Source organism: Myotis lucifugus, unplaced genomic scaffold, assembly GCF_000147115.1.
Source record: "Myotis lucifugus unplaced genomic scaffold, Myoluc2.0 scaffold_162, whole genome shotgun sequence".
NCBI classification, from domain to species: domain Eukaryota; kingdom Metazoa; phylum Chordata; class Mammalia; order Chiroptera; family Vespertilionidae; genus Myotis; species Myotis lucifugus.
Genome location: NW_005871210.1, coordinates 1,988,109 through 2,008,161, shown reverse-complemented (window position 1 = coordinate 2,008,161; position 20,053 = coordinate 1,988,109). Strand labels below are relative to the sequence as shown.

At 37.5% G+C, this 20,053-nt stretch overlaps 1 protein-coding gene across 3 annotated transcripts in view; it reads right to left on the bottom strand.

Annotated features, from left to right (window-relative positions):
• The window catches only part of SLK (STE20 like kinase), a 49,906-nt gene extending 29,876 nt beyond the window's left edge, over positions 1 to 20,030 (bottom strand). For all 3 annotated transcript variants that reach the window (XR_001349629.1, XM_006095930.2, XM_006095931.2), the window contains exons 1-6: positions 19,643 to 20,030; positions 9,171 to 9,335; positions 6,893 to 6,941; positions 6,417 to 6,566; positions 1,645 to 1,717; positions 1,291 to 1,485 (exon numbers count right to left, since the gene is read on the bottom strand). Coding sequence is in view for 2 of the 3 variants with exons in the window: in XM_006095930.2 (XP_006095992.1) it covers positions 1,291 to 1,485; positions 1,645 to 1,717; positions 6,417 to 6,566; positions 6,893 to 6,941; positions 9,171 to 9,335; positions 19,643 to 19,792 (782 nt within the window). In the remaining variant the exon portion in view is untranslated. The remainder of the gene's footprint in view (positions 1 to 1,290; positions 1,486 to 1,644; positions 1,718 to 6,416; positions 6,567 to 6,892; positions 6,942 to 9,170; positions 9,336 to 19,642) is intronic.
• Positions 20,031 to 20,053: the final 23 nt, after the last annotated feature.

The following is a 20,053-nucleotide window of genomic DNA, read 5'->3' as shown; positions in this document are numbered from 1 at the left end:
TATTAAAATCAAACAAAACTCTAATAAATTAAGTTTCATTATGTATGCAATAGTATTCAACATAAAAAACTAGTTAATGAGAATATTAAGATTTTATTAGTTATCTATAATAAAAGCGTAATATGCTAATTAGACCAGACAGCCGAACGACCTTCTGGACGTCATTCCAGATGAAGCCGCATCAGCAGGGGACGAGGCAGAGGCAGTTAGGGACAATCAGGCCAGCAGGCAAGTGGTTAGGGGCTCTCAGGCAGGCAGGCAGAGTGGTTAGGGGCGATCAGGTAGGCAGGCAGGCGAGCGGTTAGGAGCCAGCAGTCCCGGATTGTCCGACTGCCAGTTTAGGCCCACAGAATCGGACATCCCCCAAGGGGTCCCAGAATGGAGAGGGTGCAGGCCAGGCTGAGGGAAACCACCCACCCTCACCCCGTGCATGATTTTCGTGCACTGGGCCTCTAGTTTATTTTTAAATACAATTTAGACATGTAAGTAAGTAGGTTCAAAGTTTTAACCAATGAGATATAACCATATATTCACAAGTATGCCAAGTCACAAAAATTCTTCTATATTAAATTCCACAAATATAGATCAAACAGATATATGCTTCACTTTCGCATAGTACAGAAAATACCATTTTCATGTAGAACTCAAGTCACTGGTATCTTCCAATTTATAGGAAAAGCCCTGGCCAGTGTGGTTCAACTGGTTGAAGAGTAGTCCTGGCAACTGAAGGTCATAGGTTTGATTCCTAACTTAGGTCATGGCACATACCTAAGTTGTGGGTTTGATCCACTGTCAATGTGTCTCTCTCACATCAATGTTTCTTTCTTTCTCTCTCCCTCTCTCTCATCTTCCTTCCCTCTCTAAAATTGATTTTTTTTTAAGTTATGGGACCCTAGCCAGTGGATAGAGCCAAAGGGTCCCAAGTTCGATTCCAGTCAAGGGCTCATACCTCAGCTGCAGGCACTCGCCCCACCTGGCCCACCTGGCCCATTCAGGGCATGTGCAATAGATGTGTTTCTCTGACAATGACATTTCTCTCTGTCTTTCCCTCTCTCTTTCACTCTCTCTAATAAATCAATGGAAAAATATCCTCAGGTGAGGATTAAAAAAAAAAGTTAAGGGAAAAGTCAGTTATAAGAGTTTAAATGGTCCTTAAGTCTTGAAACTATACCAAAAATCAGTTTTCTACTTCATATAGTCTTTGTACCATAAATTTAAATATTCTTAGAAAGTTGGAAGAATAAAGCGTCAAGTTTTGCTTCTTAAAAAACTTTGTTTAGAATATTTTACCATTTTGATGGTTGTGCTAATGTAGGAGGCTCAGATTTTGCTATTTTTAGCAGCACCCGCATTGGGTTTAATTCATGATGTGGTGGTTCTATCTCAGCCATTTCTATTAAAGTGATACCCAGGGACCAAACATCAGCTTTGTAGTCATAGGGTCTGTCCTTCGATGTTTCACACATGACTACCTCAGGAGCCATCCTATGAAAACAGAAAATTGAAAGTTAAGATGTTTAACTTAAGAATAGTGATTGCAACCCTCATAAAAGAGAGACAGGATCACTAATTACGTGAACAAATTAATGAGTATAATAACTGCTGACATAACTAATCTGTAAAGCCATAAAAATGAATACATACCAATATGGTGTGCCAATAAAGGAATCTCTTCTTTGAATTGTCCTTGTGTTTTTAGCTGATACTCCAAAATCCGCTTGAAATAAATAATTATACAGAAGTGTTAATGATAGTTGTTTAAGCAAAGTTCCCTGTAGTCAATGAAGTTTGGGAAAGCATATCAAGTCCTTCATAAGGCCATTCTTATTAAAGGGTAAGAAAAATAACTTCTCTACCATCCTAATTTTGACCACCCTCTTCCTATCACACCTACTCACCAAAAATGATGCAGAAAAGATTCCATCATTAACACACTTAATACCGCCATCTTTATACATCTTCAGATCACAAATTCTCCAGAATTGAAGAACAAGATTGTAACTTTAAAACAGACCAGTCTATCCACTTCAAAACAAATGTCAACTAGTGCTATATTATAATTGAATCAATAGATATAAACATTTTTCTATAGTGTGAAAAACAGAAATTATACCAAAGCAGCCTTTATGACAGCATATGGCTTGCTAACTTCCTCAGAAAATTATATTACAAAGAAAAAATTAGGAACCATGTTTTCTGATTTAAATTACAGAGCACAGAGGAGATTAAAAATGGCGGCGGAGTAAGTGGATGCTACTACACAGACATGTTCCAAGAACCAAACTAGAATTACAACTAAAATACAAAAAAAAAAAAAAAAAACCCTGAATAATCAACTGAAGACTAGCTGGAGAGAACCCTGATAACCAAGGACAGAAAGTGGAGACTGCATAGACTGAGAGAGAGGAAGGGATAGAGAGAGAAAAAAAAAACATCGAAATGAGAGTGTAACATCAATCAGCTGCCTCCTGCACGCTCCCTACAGGTGTTGAGCCAACAACCCAGGCATGTGCCCTGACCAGGAATCCAACCAGCAGCCTTTCAGGACATGCACAACCAACTGAGCCACACCAGCCAGAGCTGTATCTATAATTTTGGCAGATATTGCCAAATTGCTTGCCCCTTCCCTTGTGGTAGGCAAAATAATGGTCCCCAAAGATGTCCAAATCCTTATCCTCTGAACTGAGTACATCACAGCACTTTACATAAGGGACTTTGCAGATGTGATTAATCAAGACAGGGAAATTATCCTGAATTATCCAGGTGTGTCACTGTGATCCCAAGGTTCCTTATAAGAAGGAAAGGAGGTTCTGAATCAGAGAAAGAGAAGATGCTAGGTTTGAAGATGGAGGATGGACCATGAGCCAAAGAATGCAGGCAGCCTCCAGAAGCTTTTGCTAAAGAAATGGATTATCCCTTGGAGTCTCTAAAAGGAATGCAGCCCTGCCAACACCTTAACATTAGGACTTCTGACCTTCAGAACTGTAAGAGAATAAATCTGTATTGTTTTAAGCCACTCAAAAATAAAAAATAAAAAAAATTTTTAGAGAACAGCAACAATATAAAGCCATTGTTAAACACCATCTTTTAAGTTTACAGCTCAGACAACCATTAATAGTAACATAAAACTGCTATTGCTGCCTAAATTACCTCATTCCATACATATATCTATCTTTCAAGGTTTCATGTTTGACATGCCACAATTCTCAAAATTAAATATCAAAATCCAGCATTTAGTACTTATGCCCCAAGGCCTGGCACAGTAAATGGCAGCTACTATTATTAACCACTAGAGGCCCAGTGCACAAAATTCGTGCACAGAGGTGGGGGGGGTCCCCTCAGCCCAGCTTGCACCCTCTCCAATCCCAGACCCCTCAGGGGATGTCCAACCGCCGGTTTAGGCCCAATCCCGGATCAGGCCTAAACCAGCAGTCGGACATCCCTCTCACAATCCTGGACTGCTGGCTCCTAATCGCTCACCTGCCTGCCTGCCTGGTTGCCCCACGCAGCCTGCTTGTTCAGTCGTTTGGTCATCCCTCACTAACCCTCCTGCCGGCCTGGTCACCCCACGCAGCCTGCTTGTTCAGTCGTTTGGTCATCTCTCACTAATCCCCCTGCCGGCCTGGTCATAGGCAGCCATCTTGTGAGGGCATGACGATCAATTTGTATATTACCTATTTATTATATAGGATATCTATAATTCTAATTTTTGTGACATTTTGTTGATAGAACTTAAAACTCATTAAGTCCTGCTTTGTAATCTAATTATTTGTGTTTATTATATGGTTTTCTCTCTCTCTTTTTTTGACCATGTAGTTCTGCTTAAACATAAATAAGCAGCTACCTATTGCCTGTGGAATGAAGTTCAAGCTTCCTAATGTAGTGTACAAAATCTTTCATTACATTAGATATTTAATTAATGTTTTATAATTAAATTAATAAATGAATAAGCAAACAGAACATATTATACTTGGAATATATTATTTACAGAAGATACAATATAGAATTATTCAGAACTCCTCACCCCTATTACCACCCCCCACCTCCTCTACTTATAAGCTTCTCTTATATTCCTGGAGGAAGGAGTTGAGATCACAATATGAAATTCTGCCAGAAGAGGTTCTGGATTCAGGTAAAGTCAGCTCAGTAATTATTCCATTGTTTTCCTAGAACCTATTAACACTATTCTTTTTAACTCTCTCCCCTATGAACATGACTGAGGAAGGAGGTCCAGAAACAGGCCTAAACTACAACTGTTTACTGTCAACATTCATACCTCTCCAGGCACTCTAATGAACAGGAGGTACAAAAGACATCTTTGTTTTTTCTGTGCAAAGGGAAAAATTAAGTTTGCTATGTGCTTCGTATTTCTACTTATAATGATGTGGCATATACACACTAGTCTATTAAAACAGCATTTTACATACTTATTTTCATTTGCAATTATGTGTATCCAGTAAGATCATAAAAATTGGGGTATTGTAATATGGTCCTTGAGGATAGTATAATTCTATACTTCTTCATATATTGAACAGGGTATAAAAGAAATGGAAAGTTCTCTGTATTTTCAAATTAATTAAACAGAAATTGAAACTATTTTAAATGTCAACCAACTCAAAACTATTTGGCATTCCTAAATCTTCAAAAACATACTTATTTTTTAAAGTATACATTATTTTACACAACAGTATATTCTTATATTCAAATAAGGTTTTAATACATTTACAGAAAAACATTCACCAAAAATGAATCAAAATTATAACATAACTATTTCAAAACGAGCTGCGAGACTTCAAAAAATGATGTAAGACAATCCTAGCTGGGTGGCTCAATTGGTTGTTGTCCTGTACACCAAAAGGTTGTGAGTTCAATTCCCAGTCAGGGAACAGATTTGGTCCCTAGTTGGGGAGCATGTGGGAGGCAACCAATCAATGTTTCTCACATCAACATTTCTCTCTCTCTCTCTCTCTCTCTCTGTCCCTCTCTCTCTTCCCTCCCAATTCCTCTCTATTAAAAAAAAAAAAAAATCAAGCCCTAGACCAGTGATGGCAAACCTTTTGAGCTCAGCGTGTCAGCATTTTGAAAAACCCTAACTTAACTCTGGTGCCGTGTCACATATAGAAATTTTTTGATATTTGCAACCATAGTAAAACAAAGATTTATATTTTTGATATTTATTTAATATATTTAAATGCCATTTAACAAAGAAAAATCAACCAAAAAAATGAGTTCACGTGTCACCTCTGACACGCGTGTCATAGGTTCGCCATCACTGCCCTAGACGGTTTGGCTCTGTGGGTAGAGCGTTGGCCTGAGAACTGAAAGGTCCAAGGTTCGATTCTGGTCAAGGGGACATGCCCGGGTTGTGGGCTTGATCTCCAGTGGGGGACTTGTGGGAGGCAGCCGATCAATGATTCTCTCTCATCATGGATGTTTCTCTCTCTCTCTCTCTCTCCCTCTTCCTTCCTCTCTGAAATCAATAAAAATATATATTTTTTAAATCAATAAAATATATCCTTAAGTGAGGTAAGACATAAAAGAATAACATTAAGTCAGAATTACAAAAACTCAGAAATGAGGTGGCAAAACTTGAGAAAATTAGAAATAAAAAATCATTTAGAAAAAAAGACTAAATTAAGAGGAATGCAATAGCAGATAAACAAATTCATACCCTTTATCACTCCACACCCGTAACAAATATTAGCAAGGACGTGGAGAAATTGGAATCCTTGTGCATTGCTGATATGAACGTAAAATGGTGCTACTATGGAAAATTATATGGTAGTTCCTCAAAAAAATTAGCACAGAATCACCATATAATCCAGCAATTCCACTTTTGGAATACCCAAAGAATTGAAATCAAGGACTCAAACAGGTATTTGTACACCCATGTCCATAGTAGCATTATTCACAAGAGCCAAAAGGTAGAAGCAACCAAAGTGTCCATCAATGGATGAAAGGATAAACCAAATGTGGTATATACTAGTACATATAAGAAAATACTATTTAGCTTTTTAAAGGAAGGAAATTGACACACGCTACAAAATAGATGAACCTTGAAGATATGCTAAGTAAAATAAGCCAGACACGAAAGGACAAATATTGTCTGATTCCATTTATATGAGGTACCTAGAGTTGTCAAATTCATAGAAAGAAAAAGTTAACAGTGGTTGCCAGAGGTTGTTGGGGAGAGAGCAATGAGGAGCTAATGTTTAAAGAGTTTCAGTTGGAGAAGATGAAAAGTTTTAGATAGTGCTGATAGTTGTACAACAATGTGAATGAACTTAATGGTACAGAATTGTACACTTAAAAATGGTTAAATGGTAAATTTTGTTAAGTATATTTCACCATAATAAAAAAATGAAGAAAGATAAAAAGCACAAATTCAAATGTCTTATTTAAGGAAATAAACTTACCCAACTTAATATCTCCATCTAGGGTAAAAAGAATGTTGCCAGCCTTTAGATCTCTGTGGATGATTTTATTATCATGTAAGTAGTTCAATGCCTCTAAGGTCTGTTTACAAACTACTTGTATTTGGGACTCAGTTAATGGTCGCTCAAGTTCTGTAAGGAAAAAGTAAACAAATCTGCATTTTTACACAGTGAAAACATGTCAGCAGGCTCTTACTTTTACCATCATTGGCAAGGATCTTATACAGTGAATTTATTTTAGAAGAACTGAATTATCTACATTACTTTCCTCACATATTATACTCATTTAATTTTAGAATTTTATTACAATTGTCTAAGAATATAAAAATATAATTAAGCTGATTTCTTAACTGATTGAACTTCACCTAACAATAAGATATATGTATAAATGTTTGAAATCCATCAATTTTTATTAAGTATAATTTAAGATATGAACGTAAAGGAAAAAAGGTATTTACCAAGCATCACAGCATCCACTGCTCCACCTGCACAAAATTCAATGAGGATCTGCAGGCAAATAAACAAGCAGGTGTTTAATACAGCATTGAGTTTGAGTATTTTTTCTTCAATTTAGCAAAAGGGATAAAAAATAACTGTCAAATTAACTGGACTAGGGCAATATTCCTATGCTACCCCATAAAAGGGTTAAAAGTGTTGAGTTTTTGTCGACATACAACCTGGAAGCCCGGGGAGGGTTGGGGGCCAGGAGGGGGGGGGGGGTAAGAGATCAACCGAAGGACTTGTATGCATGCATATAAGCATAACCAATGGACATAAGACACTGGGGGGTAGGGGAGGCTGGGGGATTGTCAAGGGCGGGGAAAAAAAAAAAGGAGACATATGTAATACTCTTTGTAATACTTTAAGCAATAAAAAAAAAGTGTTGAGTCTTAATGATAACCATTTGAGAAAGCACAAAGAGAACACATTCTGAAAGTATGTGCTTTTTTGTTAATCACCATTTTTAGCGTGCCTGCTTCTCTAAAAGAACCAGGCATAGAATTTTTCATCAGGACAGTATTTTTTTAATTTATTGATTTGAGAGACAGAGAGAGAGAGAGAAACATGGACCCACTTTTCCACCCATTTATGCATTCATTGGTTGTCTTTTGTGTGTGCCTTGACTGGGGATCAAACCCGCTATCTTAATGTATAGGGACAATACTCTAACTGAGCAACCCAGCCAGGGCCAGGGTAGTATTATATATCCATTTCATCACTACTGAATGGTTTTATTATTTTCATTTTTAAGATAACTATTGTGATTTAAGTGATCAAATGTAGTATTTGTAGTATTATTAATAAATCTGGAAAAAATAGAGACTTCTTTAAGTTAAAAAACACACACACGATATACACAGAACCTTCAGATCCTAGCTCAATTATCACTTCCTGATGGATGCCTTCCCAGACCTCCCTGGTACATACCAACACATACCTTTCCTTCTTAACCCTTATCACAGTTGTAATTTTGACTATGTTGCTTTGGTTAATTAATGTCTACCTCTCCCACTAACCTGTCCCTTCACAGTTGTCCAACTTTTTATTTTATAATAGTGTTGAATAAATATCTTATCTCTTTCTTAAATTGTCTAGGAGTTCATTTTTATTATAATCTCTGGAAACATTTTTTAAGAGACCTGATCAGCTACATTAAAAGATATCACAGTAATAATAACTATAACTTTTTAAAATTACAAATATTAACAAATTACATACCTGTTTTGTTTTCCCTCTATATAACAACAATAACAATTTATTTTTCACAGATGCTTGCCAATTACAAATTGTTTTTAAATGCATTATATCATTTAAAAAATAATTTGGGGGGTAGGTCATTAACTCATCCTATAATGAGTACACAGACTCATAAAAGTTAATTGATTTTAAGCTCCTAGAAACACCAGGATCGAAAAATATAGGCCTTTGATTCCTAGTCAGGTATTACTTGTACTACCTACTCTTCTGTCATAACACTTTGCTTCTTCCTTCAAGGAGAAAAACTCCATTTCAAAAAGCCCTCTTGATTAAATTAGTGTTGGTGCAGAGCAAGAGACTGGTTACTATAATAAACATTAATTTTTATATCTATTTGTGTCTAATATTTTCTAAAAATGAACATAATTTATACATATAGCCTGAACCACTCATATCATGTACTAAAGCTGGGCCTGATTTTATAAGATAAATATTTAACATTTCTAGTAAGCATTTTATAATTTATTACATGATTTAGAAAAAAATTAGGGTAATAAAATTATAAACAAAAGAAGTTTTTAAAATTTTTAAGTAAATGCTAAGATTTAAAAAAATAAGAGAAGGCTAATTTCATAGTTTAGGAAATTTAATATTCTAACCAAGTTTCTCCATTTGAGTCCAATGTCAAACAATCATGAAATATGGTACAATCTGAAATACACATCTGAATACATGGGTGGGCAAAGTAGGTTTACAGTTGTGAGTCGCAAAACACAGAGTTAATAAAGTTATTGTAATAATCATAACTTGCATGTCTTTTTCCATATGAGTAAATGTAAACCTGCTTTTGCCCACCCCCGTATCTGTTGAAGCTAAGGGTAATTGTGTTGTCAATGACCCTCTCATCCGCAGATAACTCTCAACACAAGTAACTAAACAAAAGAGGTTATATACAAAATAGGCTTTCAAAACTTATAAACCTCTTTAGGACAATTAATTCATTTTGACTACTCCTACAGATCAACAGAAAATACTTACCCAAAGATTGTTCTCATAATAGAAGGCATCTAGAAGTTTGACTATATTTGGGTGATCACAAGATGCTAAAATATCAATTTCAACCATGTAATCTTCAAGTTCTTCTTCAGATTTGGTGTCAATCACCTTTGCAGCAGCTAAAACATTGGTCTCTTTATTCTGGGCCTAAAAATGTAAGATCAAAAATATCCCAATGCATATTTGTTTATTTTATTTTTAATAAACTTCATTTTTTAGAATAGTTTTAGGTTCACAGCAAAGTTGAGCAGAAAGTACAAAGTTTCCATATACTCCCTGCTTCTACACATGCAGAGCCTCCCCCACTATCAAGATTCTGCACCAGAATGGTACATCTGTTACAATTAATGGCCTCTTGACACATCATTATCACTTACGGACCACTGTTTACATTTGGTGTACAATCAATCGATTTTGACAAATGTATGACATGTGTCCACCACTATATTATACAAAATAGTTTCACTGCCTTAAAAATCCTCTATGCACTACCTATTCATCCCTCCCTTCTTCATAACCCCTGGCAGCCACTGATCTTTCACTCCATAGTTTTGCTTTTCCAGAATGTCATCTTGTTGGAATCACATAGTATATAGCCTTTCAGATTGGCTTCTTTCACTTAGTAACATACGTTTAAGGTTCCTCCATGTCTTTTCATGGTCTGACAACTCATTTCTTTTTTAGCACTAAATAACAGTTCATTACATAGATGTGCGAATTTATTTATCCATTCACCTACTGAAAGAATCTTGGTTGTTTCCAAGTTTCAGTAATTATGAATAAAGCTGCTACAAACATACATGTGCTGGTTTTTGTGTGGACATAAGTTTTCAACCCCTTTGGGTAAATACCAAGGAGCACAATTACTGGATCATATGGTAAAAATGTTTAGTTGTGTAAGAAACTGCCAAACTGTCTCCCATTTTTCACTCCCACCAGCAATGAATGAGAGTTCCTACTGTGCCACATTCTTGACAGCATTTGGTGTTGTCAATGTTTTGGATTTTCACCATTCTAACATGGGTGTATAGTGGTATCTACTTGTTTTAATGACATATGGTATTGAGCATCTTTTAATGTACTCACTGACCATCTGTAAATCTTTGGTGAGATGTCTGCCCAGATCTTTTGCCCTTTTTTAATCAGATTGTTGGTTTTCTAATAGTTAAGTTTTAAGAGTTCTTTATATATTTGAATAGTAGGTTATCAGATATATTTTGCAAATATTTTCTCCCATTAGTGGCTTGTCTCTATTTTTACCCTAGAGGCCCAGTGCATAAAATTCATGCACTTGGGGGTGGAGGGGGTTCCTCAGCCCAGCCTGTGCCCTCTCACAGTCTGAGAGCCCTCACTCTGAGGTTTAGAATAAAAAAACTCTTGCAAAAGAACAAGGAACCCAAACTATGGGTGAGAGCTTCCCTGGATCCATTGTGATTCCAAGAAGTAGAGGTGAAATCAGCGAGGAGGCGCACAGAGAAACACGCATCTGCAGGGACTGCCTCTGCGTGAGGAGAGAGGACAGACTCCTACTGTGAGGAGCCCCAGCAGCTCCTGTCTGGGCAGGTGCCACAGAGGTAGGAGAGGCTCCCACCACCACCGCTGCGCTCGCCAGCCGTGAGCCCAGCTTCTGGCTGAGTGGCGCTCCCCCTGTGGGAACGCACTGACCACCAGGAGGCAGCTCCTGCGTTGAGTATCTGCCCCCTGGTGGTCAGTGCTCATAATAGCGACCAGTCATTCCATTGTTTAGTCAATTTGCATATTAGCCTTTTATTATATAGGATGCTTATTTTGGAAAGATAGCCTAAACATAAATATTAATTAATGCATGCTATGCACCATGCTAAGTGCATATCTTAATCAGATCTTAAAATATTAATTAGGTTTTTTAAAAAACATTTCAATATTATATGTTATCATTTCAGCAAAACTAAATATATTACTTAAAAAAAAAAAAAAACAGAAAAAAATACCAAACTTTTAAAAGCTACTAATAAGTGTTTCAAATTATAAATAAAAGTCCAAATCCCACTTTTAAGAATTGATCATAAGGAGGTAATTTTATAAAATAAAAAATATGCATGTGTAAAAATATTCATCAAAGTACTATTTACAGTAAGAAAAATGAATCAACCTAAATGTCCATTCACAAGAACCTGCTTAAATTATTCAATATAACTCTACAATGAGACATTACACAGCCAAAATGAATTGACTAACCAATTAATATTTCTTAAGATGGAATAGTAGCCATAAGACATCAGTGACTGGGAAAAAACACAACTTATTAAACACGAGAGATATGTAATTTTACAGAAACTACACATCTATTTTCACATATGGATAGCTTCATAAATATCTAGAAAGACTTCATTAGTGAGGATGGTGGAATTTCAGGTGCTTTTGACTTTTTCTGTATTTCATACCATATTGTTTGAACTTTTAAAAATGAACATGTATTATTTTTACAGAAGCCATAAAGCATTTTAAAATCAGTATGTGGGAGATTTCTTAGTGATCTATTATCTAACCTTGGCAATAATGAAGAAAAGAATAAGCAAAACAGGTATCAGCCTGTATATGGGAATTTTTTGTCAAAAGAAAAATTCTGTATGTCCTAAATTAAATTACAGTGGACAGGAGAGTCAGAGAAAGAAATTGGAACAATTAACCAGTTAATAGTTGTGGGCCAACTAACTAAAGAGTGCTCTCACTCCTGAATATGTGTTGGAGCTCTAAATCAATCTCCAGAGTCTACTAGACAACCACTAGACAAGTATGCATGAACTTTCAGGACTGCTGCCAGTAACTAAACAACACTAGTAAATATTTCTTCCTTATAGATTGTGTAACTATCACAAAATTGCCCCCAGTTCACCTTTTCCCACCCTCCCTTACCTGTAGCCAATGTATATTCTTTCAAAACAACTTACATCTTTCTTCCCCAAAACAGAATGTACATAAGCGCCCATCAATGCCAGTACTAACATGCTAACTTTTCCATCTAGCCACATTACCGGTGGTTTAGACTTCATGCCTCAAGGCCTGATCCTTTCCAGGCTAGCACTTGGCTCATTAAAACCTTTCTTTCAAGTAACTTTTAGCTGTGAACTCTTTTGTTTAACATTTTCTAAGTACATTATTGCTATGTTTTACTTCCTTAGAAAAAAATAGGGGCAAAAATACTACTTACTAATTAAGTAACCCTAATGTTTAGGATTCAAATAATATGTTTTGTACAAAAGACTTCAGCCCTAGCCCTAGCCAGCTTGGCTCAATGGATAAAGTGTCAGCCTGCGGACTGAAGGGTCTCAGGTTTGATTCCAGCCAAGGGCACATGCCTGGGTTGCGGGCTCGATCCCTAGTAGGGAGGTGCAGGAGGCAGCCGATCAATGATTCTCTCTCATCATTGATGTTTCTATCTCTCTCTCCTTCTCCCTTTCTGAAATCAATAAAGAAATATATTTTAAAAAAAAAAAGTCTTCAGCCCTAGCTGGTTTGACTCAGCCATAGCTGGATTGGCTCAGTGGATAGAGAGCTGGCCTGCGGACTAAAGGGTCCTGGGTTCGATTCCAGTCAAGGGCACATGCGGGGGTTGCAAGCTCGATCCCCAGTGGGGGTGTGCAGAAAGCAGCCAATCAATGATTCTCTCTCATCATTGATGTTGCTCTCTCTCTCTCCCCTCTCCCTTCCTCTCTGAAATCAATAAAAATATTTCTTTTTAAAAAAGACTTCATACTGATTTACAATCTAGAAGAATATTCTCAGCTATCATATTTTAACAAATCTCCAATGTCTTTTAAGATATCTTATATTTCACTAAGGAAGAAAAACTTCCAATTAAACTATATCAACACTTTTTCATTTAGAATTTTTATATACCTTTTTTAAGAACTTTTGGACATATTTAGACAAAAATTGTTATTGTATATCTATTATTCTGGTTCATATATAATTAAATACTTCATATATTGAAGTTTTACTCTTTTGAATCACTTATTCACTGAGTTATCTAATGTCCACACAACATCATTCTCTGGCCATTAAATTAACTACTATCTCCAAAATTTTATTTGAAGTCACTGTCTCCCATTTTGCAATTATAATGATACTACTTTGTTTATCTTACCACAGGTGCTAAAAGATTTTTAGGTAACAACCAGGATTTTTTCTTCAAAAGGTCCTTAAATAGTTTATTAATTGAACATCAAGGGATTGCAACTAACACCAGTGATACAACTAAGTTCAATGACAGATATAACATGACCCCTACCCGGCCAACAATAATACCAAGGCATCAATCAATAAAGGACATATTCCAATTTCAGAGATGTTAAAATCAAGAAATCTGTCATAACTGGTGAAAATACAACATTAAGTTGTATCTCTAAGAAAGATACTACAGTTGAGCCAATAATAATTAGAACTCACCACCTCCCTAAGTCAGAAGAAATAAGCCAGTGAAACATAAGCCCTTCTCTCATCATTTTAATACTAGAGGCCCAGTGCACGAAATTCATGCACAGGAGGGGGGCGACCCCTCAGCCCAGCCTGCACCCTCTCCAATCCGGGAACCCTCAGGGAAGGTTCTGCAGAGCTGAAACTCAGATCCCTGGGGAGAGTGCTGCTCAGCTGCTGCTGGCCTCTCTGAACTTGGAAGAGGGGTCTTATGGAATTTTTGAGGAAGAGGGGGCCAGCCAACTGGAGCTGGTGTTATGAAAGGTTATGATGAGGCTAGCTCTGTGAGTGTTGCAAAAACTACAAACTGGATTCCACTCCTGTCGCTGGGTGAAGAATTTCCACTAGGATGATGGTTATAGAAACAGGAAAACAGACAGGAAGCCCACAGAAAAAGAAAAAGGTGAAAGTTCTTTCTTCATCCACCTCCTTACAGCCTTCCTCTAGTGCTCCATTATTGTTAAAACTACAAGTGAGTAGCTGGCAAGGTAGAAAAGTGATTTACAAAATGGTTAAAATCCACAATACACAAATAAACAAGAGAAAGACATCTAATAGGAACATGAACAAGAGAACTGAACCCAAAAGAAGAAATTCAATCTGCCAATAAAGCTATGAAAAGAATTACTTATTAGTAATTAGTAGTCGGAGGAAGATGAATTAAAACCACCAAAAAAATATATATATATATATATATATATATATCATTAGATTGTCAAAACTGAAAAATTTTGACAATATCAAATGTTGTCAAGGATGCAGAGCAAGGAAATTCTCATATGCTGCTGGTAAGAGTGTAACTTGGTACACGTTGGCATCATCTAGTAAAATTAAAGATACACTACCCTATAACCCAGCAATACAACTCCTGAGTTAAGTCTTAGTGAAACTCATGCATATATGCATCAGTATTGTGTATAAAAGCCAAAAACTGGAAACAACTGATACACCCATTCTTTACCATTAAGAGTAACCATATAATGGAATTCTATGCAATAATGAAGTAATTACAGCTCTAGGTGATAACAAAGGTGTACCTCACAAATATAATGCTGATTTTGAAAGAGGCAAGACACTCAATATGATTCCATTCATATAAAGTTCAAATTATAGCCCAGCTGGCATGGCTCAAGGGTTGAGTGTCCACCTGTGAACAAGGAGGTCAAGGTTCAATTCCCAGTCAGGCTCCATCCCCAGTAGGGGGCGTGCAGGAGGCAGCCAATCAATGATTCTCTCTCATCATTGATGTTTCTATTTCCCTCCCTCTCTCCCTTCCACTCTAAAATCAATAAAAATATATATTCTTTAAAAAACTAAATTATAATATTTAGGGTTACATACCTAGTTAGTAAGCTATAAAGAAAAGCAAAGAAATGAATAACTTAAAAACAGGATAGTGCTTTCCTTTAGGGAGAGAGGTCAATTCAGAAGAAAGGTGGGAGGAATTCTGGGGTGCTGGCAGAATTCCTTGACTCTGATGATTAATATTATCATATTATAATTATTTAATAAATGTACATGTGTTTCTATACTTTTCAATACAATTACAGCTCTAGGTAATTGTACGCCCAATTACCTATATTTTTAAAGGTGTACACCCATCAGTGTCATAAAAATAATCACTTTCATCCAGTATACAGTCAGGAGGTCAGTTTCAATTCAATACATAATTTTATGTTACTCCTTTTTTTCCCATTAATAACAACAGAAATCCAAACATTAAAAAAAAATAAGCCCTAGACAATGGAAACTAAGGAGAAAATAAACAAATGGGACTACATCAAAATAAAAAGCTTCTGCACAGCAAAAGAAACCACCAACAAAACAACAAGAGAGCCCACTACATGGGAGAACATATTTGCCAATGTTATATCCGATTAGAGTTTAATCTCCAACATTTATAGGGAATTCATACAACTTAACAAAAGGAAGATAAACAATCAATCAAAAAATGGGCAAAGAACCTAAATAGACACTTTTCAAAAGAGGACATATAGAAGGCTGAGAGACATATGAAAACATGCTCAAAGTCATTAATAATCCAAGACATGCAAATCAAAACAACGAGGCACCATCTCACACCTGTCAGAATGGCCATCATCAACAAATCAACAAATGACAAGTGCCAGCGAGGATGTGGATAAAAAGGAACCCTCTTGCACTGCTGGTGGGAATGCAGACTGGTGCAGCCACTGTGGAAAACAGTATGGAGATTCTTCAAAAAATTAAAAATGGAACTCCCATTTGACCCAGTAATCCCACTTCTAGGAATATATCCCAAGAAATCAGAACACACCTATCAGAAAGATATATGCACACCTAAGTTCATAGCAGCACAATTTACCATAGCTAAAATTTGGAAACAGCCTAAGTGCCCATCAGCAGATGAGTGGATTAAAAAACTGTGGTACATCTACACAATGGAATTTAAATTTTAAAAAATAATCCTATATAATAAAAGGCTAATATGCAAATCAACCAAATGGCTGAACAACTGGTCACTATGACGTGCACTGACCCACAGGGGGAGCGCTGCTCAACCAGAAGCCCTAAGCCAGGCTCACTGCTGGTGAGCGCAGTGGCGGTGGTGGGAGCCTCTCCTGCTTCCGTGGCAGTATTAAGAATGTCCAACTGCCGGCTTAGGACCGCTCCTAAGCCAGCAGTCAGACATCCCCCATGGGCTCCCAGACTGCGAGGGCGCAGGCCGGGGTGAGGGACCCCTACCCCCCTGAGTGCATGAATTTCGTGCACTGGGCCTCTAGTAAATAAATAAAAAATAAGCCTTAGCCCGTTTGGCTCAGTGGATAGAGCATGTTTGGATTTTTTTTAATGTTTGGATTTCTGTTGTTATTAATGGGAAAAAAAGGAGTAACATAAGGGTCTTGGGTCCAATTCCGGTCAAGGGCATAAACCTCGGTTGCAGGCTCCTCCCCAACCAGGGTCCTGGTCAGGGCTCATGCAGGAGGCAACCAATCAATGTGTTTTCTCTCACATAGCTATTTCTCAGTCTTTCCCTCTCTCTTCCACTCTCTCTAAAAATCAATGGAAAAATATCCTCGGGTAAGGATTAAAAATAATAAATAAAGTAAAAAGTTTAAGAGATATATATGTTTTCATTTATATGTCAAATAGTACATTAAAAACAGAAAACTGAAAATAGATAAGTCAGAGACTTAAAAAAATAGAAAATAGATTAAAAATAGGAAAGACCGATTTGTGTAGTGAACTGAGTAGAAAGAATACAAGTATATGATGGAAAAATGTTTCAAATAAACTAAGTACTCAAGATGATTGCCTGTTTATAATTTAATCTTTATAACAGTTACTAATTTCCATAAGTAAATGATGGTTACAATCAATTTTAGAAATAGCTTTCTACTTCATACAATACTAAGTTTTAATAGCTTTTTCCCCCACACAGAAGGAAGTTTATAAATTTAAAATTTCTAGCATATCTTGGAAAACAGAAACTTTCAGGAAAAAGAGAAAAAAACGGGTCAGATAAGTTTAAATTTTCTTTTAAATATTTGGCTGGGAGAGGACAATGGGGGAGGAGGGGGACATATATAATACTTTCAATAAAAAATTTAAAAGAAAAAAATCTCAGAGCCTTGGAAGCATAGACCAGTAAAATGAAAAGATACAAAGGATTCAAGCTCTTCAAATATCACACTGAAATAGTCATGAGGCCCATAAAAATTATCCTTGACAATTTTATAGTGTTTCAACTATATGGAGTCTCTTATTTTTCAGAAATTTTTCAATTGATATCTCACTACAGAAAAATATGTTACACTTTGCAGAAAGAGTCATTAAATAATTAAATCCCAGAGCATTAGCATGTCCACACAATCATTCTGTGCCATGGGAAAATAAGAAAATGGTTCACTATTTTCATAGGTCCCTTTTCCTGTCCCATCCTATAGTTTGCTCCTGAATTCTAAATATAATAACAGTAATTTCTACCATTTACTGAGCCCTTTTTATGTGCCTTATATTTACTATCTCCTTTAATTTTCACACATTTAAGAGCAGGTCTTACTGATCAGGAAAAGTGAGACATGAAACGATTAAGTAATTTGTCCAAACTCACAGGCTGCTATTGAGGGAGCCAAGATATGGTACAACTCCAGGGCTAGTGTTTTAACACTACAATGTTCTATTCAATAAAACACTTATACCATGAAAACTGCCTATAATCACCTACCACCTTCTAACCACCGGATTCCAGGTGCCTTGAGTAACTTATTTTTGCCTTGCCCAGATAACTGCATACTCAGAATTCTGCTAGGTGAAGAAATCAAAACAAACGTTTGGGGAAATCTATGATTCTCCAGCTAAGAAAATGGAGGTCCAGAGAAGTTAAGTGTTCTGTCCAAGACCCCAGAGCTGGTTTGTGACAGCCAACACTAAAGCACAATTCCCCAGAGTGATCTTCCCACCGCACTAAAAGCCCTTCCTTCCTACATACATCTAAACTGTAAACTCCCTTTGGAACCCATTCTCTATCCTCCACACAAGCTCTGAAGTTTACTTTGCCAACTTTCACAGCATACAATAGCTTCAATAGCACTCACATGAGGTAACATACATTCTTTCATTTCAACAAATACAGAGAGATACACTATGTGCTAAGGCAATTGATGAACCCAAATGTTTATCATAATTTTGGCCTCTGGTTTTATCATAAAAACATAAACATGCTAACTATAACATGTAACAGTGCCATAGTCGCCTTGTGAAGAATGTGTTCTGAAAGCACACAGAGAGTGTATGTTTCAGCCTGAGTAAAGAATGAGCAAGGCAAGGGGCTGTGAGATGCATCTGAGGCAGAGCAAAGGCAGAGGTGTGCTGGTGCTTAGAAAGGAGGGGGAAGTTCTATCATTTTTACCAATGGACATCCAAGTAAAAAACAACAGTACATATGGGGTCAGAAAACCTGAGTTCAAATCTAAACTGTGAGACGGACTAAATCTGACTTGTGTGACTTTGAACAATTTCTGACTCTCGGTGTCCTCATCTGTGAAATGTAGATACCACCGACCTGTCTACCTCACCGGACTTTCGTGGGCCGAATTATGTGAAAGTGCTTTAAAAACCGCAAAAAAACCTGTATCAACATTAGTTCTTTGTTTTCACGTGGATCTTTCCCCCAAACCTGTGTCTCATAAAAACCTCACCCTTCAGGATGAAAATATTCTAATGACATCATTCATATACCCTGATGGGGTAGTAAACAGCTAACACACTAATGCCTTCAGGTTGAAACATCAAGACTCTTTCTACTGAAACATACATACATACATACATACATACATACATAAAGTGTGTTGTTTTTAATTTCTTAAGCACTGGTATTGACTTCCAGTCAATGCTTCCTCTGCAACTAGTACTAAATGCAGATTTTCTTCTGGAAATTTTCTATCAGAAATTCCACTCCATTTTATAGTTCGTTGTGAAGCAACCAATTCAGGAATAGGGTGCGAGTAGCAATCACTGTGCTCTCGCCCCAAGACGTAGGTTATGTACTCCCTATAGACACAACCAAGCATATGCCCTGACTCTAAAAAAGAGACTGGTTTAGTGCAATCATACACATGATTGCAAACAGCTAGTGGACAAATAGAAAGCCACTGAAAAGTATAATGAGTTTCTATAATAAGTATGGATTTAAAATGCTTTGAAGGCCACAACCTGATCCCTGCTTTAAAGAGCTCCCCCCACTTCCTTTAAAGTTTGACAGAGCAGCCCGTAGAATAACCCCACCTCCCTTTAGCAATCACTCTTTAAAGTTCAACCTTAAACCCCAGTGTCTCGGCTGCTCCTTGGATGACAGCCTGGATAAAGTTCCGATGTACGTTTCCGAAGTCAAAGGATGGGCAAGAGACAGGAAAGGGACAAGGGGCGGGGAAGGGGGGAGCAGGGGGGGGTCCTCGCGCCGCTCCAGGACCGCGGCTGTTTTCTCTCACAAGAGCAACTTCCCGTTTTCTCCCTCTTACCTTGTACACTTTCCCAAAGGCTCCGTCGCCCAATTCTCCTATAATTTCCCAAAACTCCTCAGGGTTCAGGTCCCTCTTCACATGTTCGTACTGCTTCTTCTTCTTCTCGCTCCCCAACTTGAAGATCTTACGGAAATTGAAGAAGGACATTTTTCCTCCCAACAGAGTTCCTGGCACTTAAGGACTAAAACAACAATAAAAGGCAAAGTTTCTCCTCCCTCTTCTCCCGCGCGGGCTCTCCTGGCTCCCGCCGCTTCGGCTGGGCGTCCCGGGGAAGGCGGGCGCGACTCGGGCTCCGACCCACGGGGTGGGAGCGGGGGTGGGGGGGGCGCTGCGCGGCCGGTCCCTTCGCCGAGCCCGCCCGCGGCCGGCGGTGGGCGCCTTGTCCCCTTGTCGGTCCTAGGGGGGCGG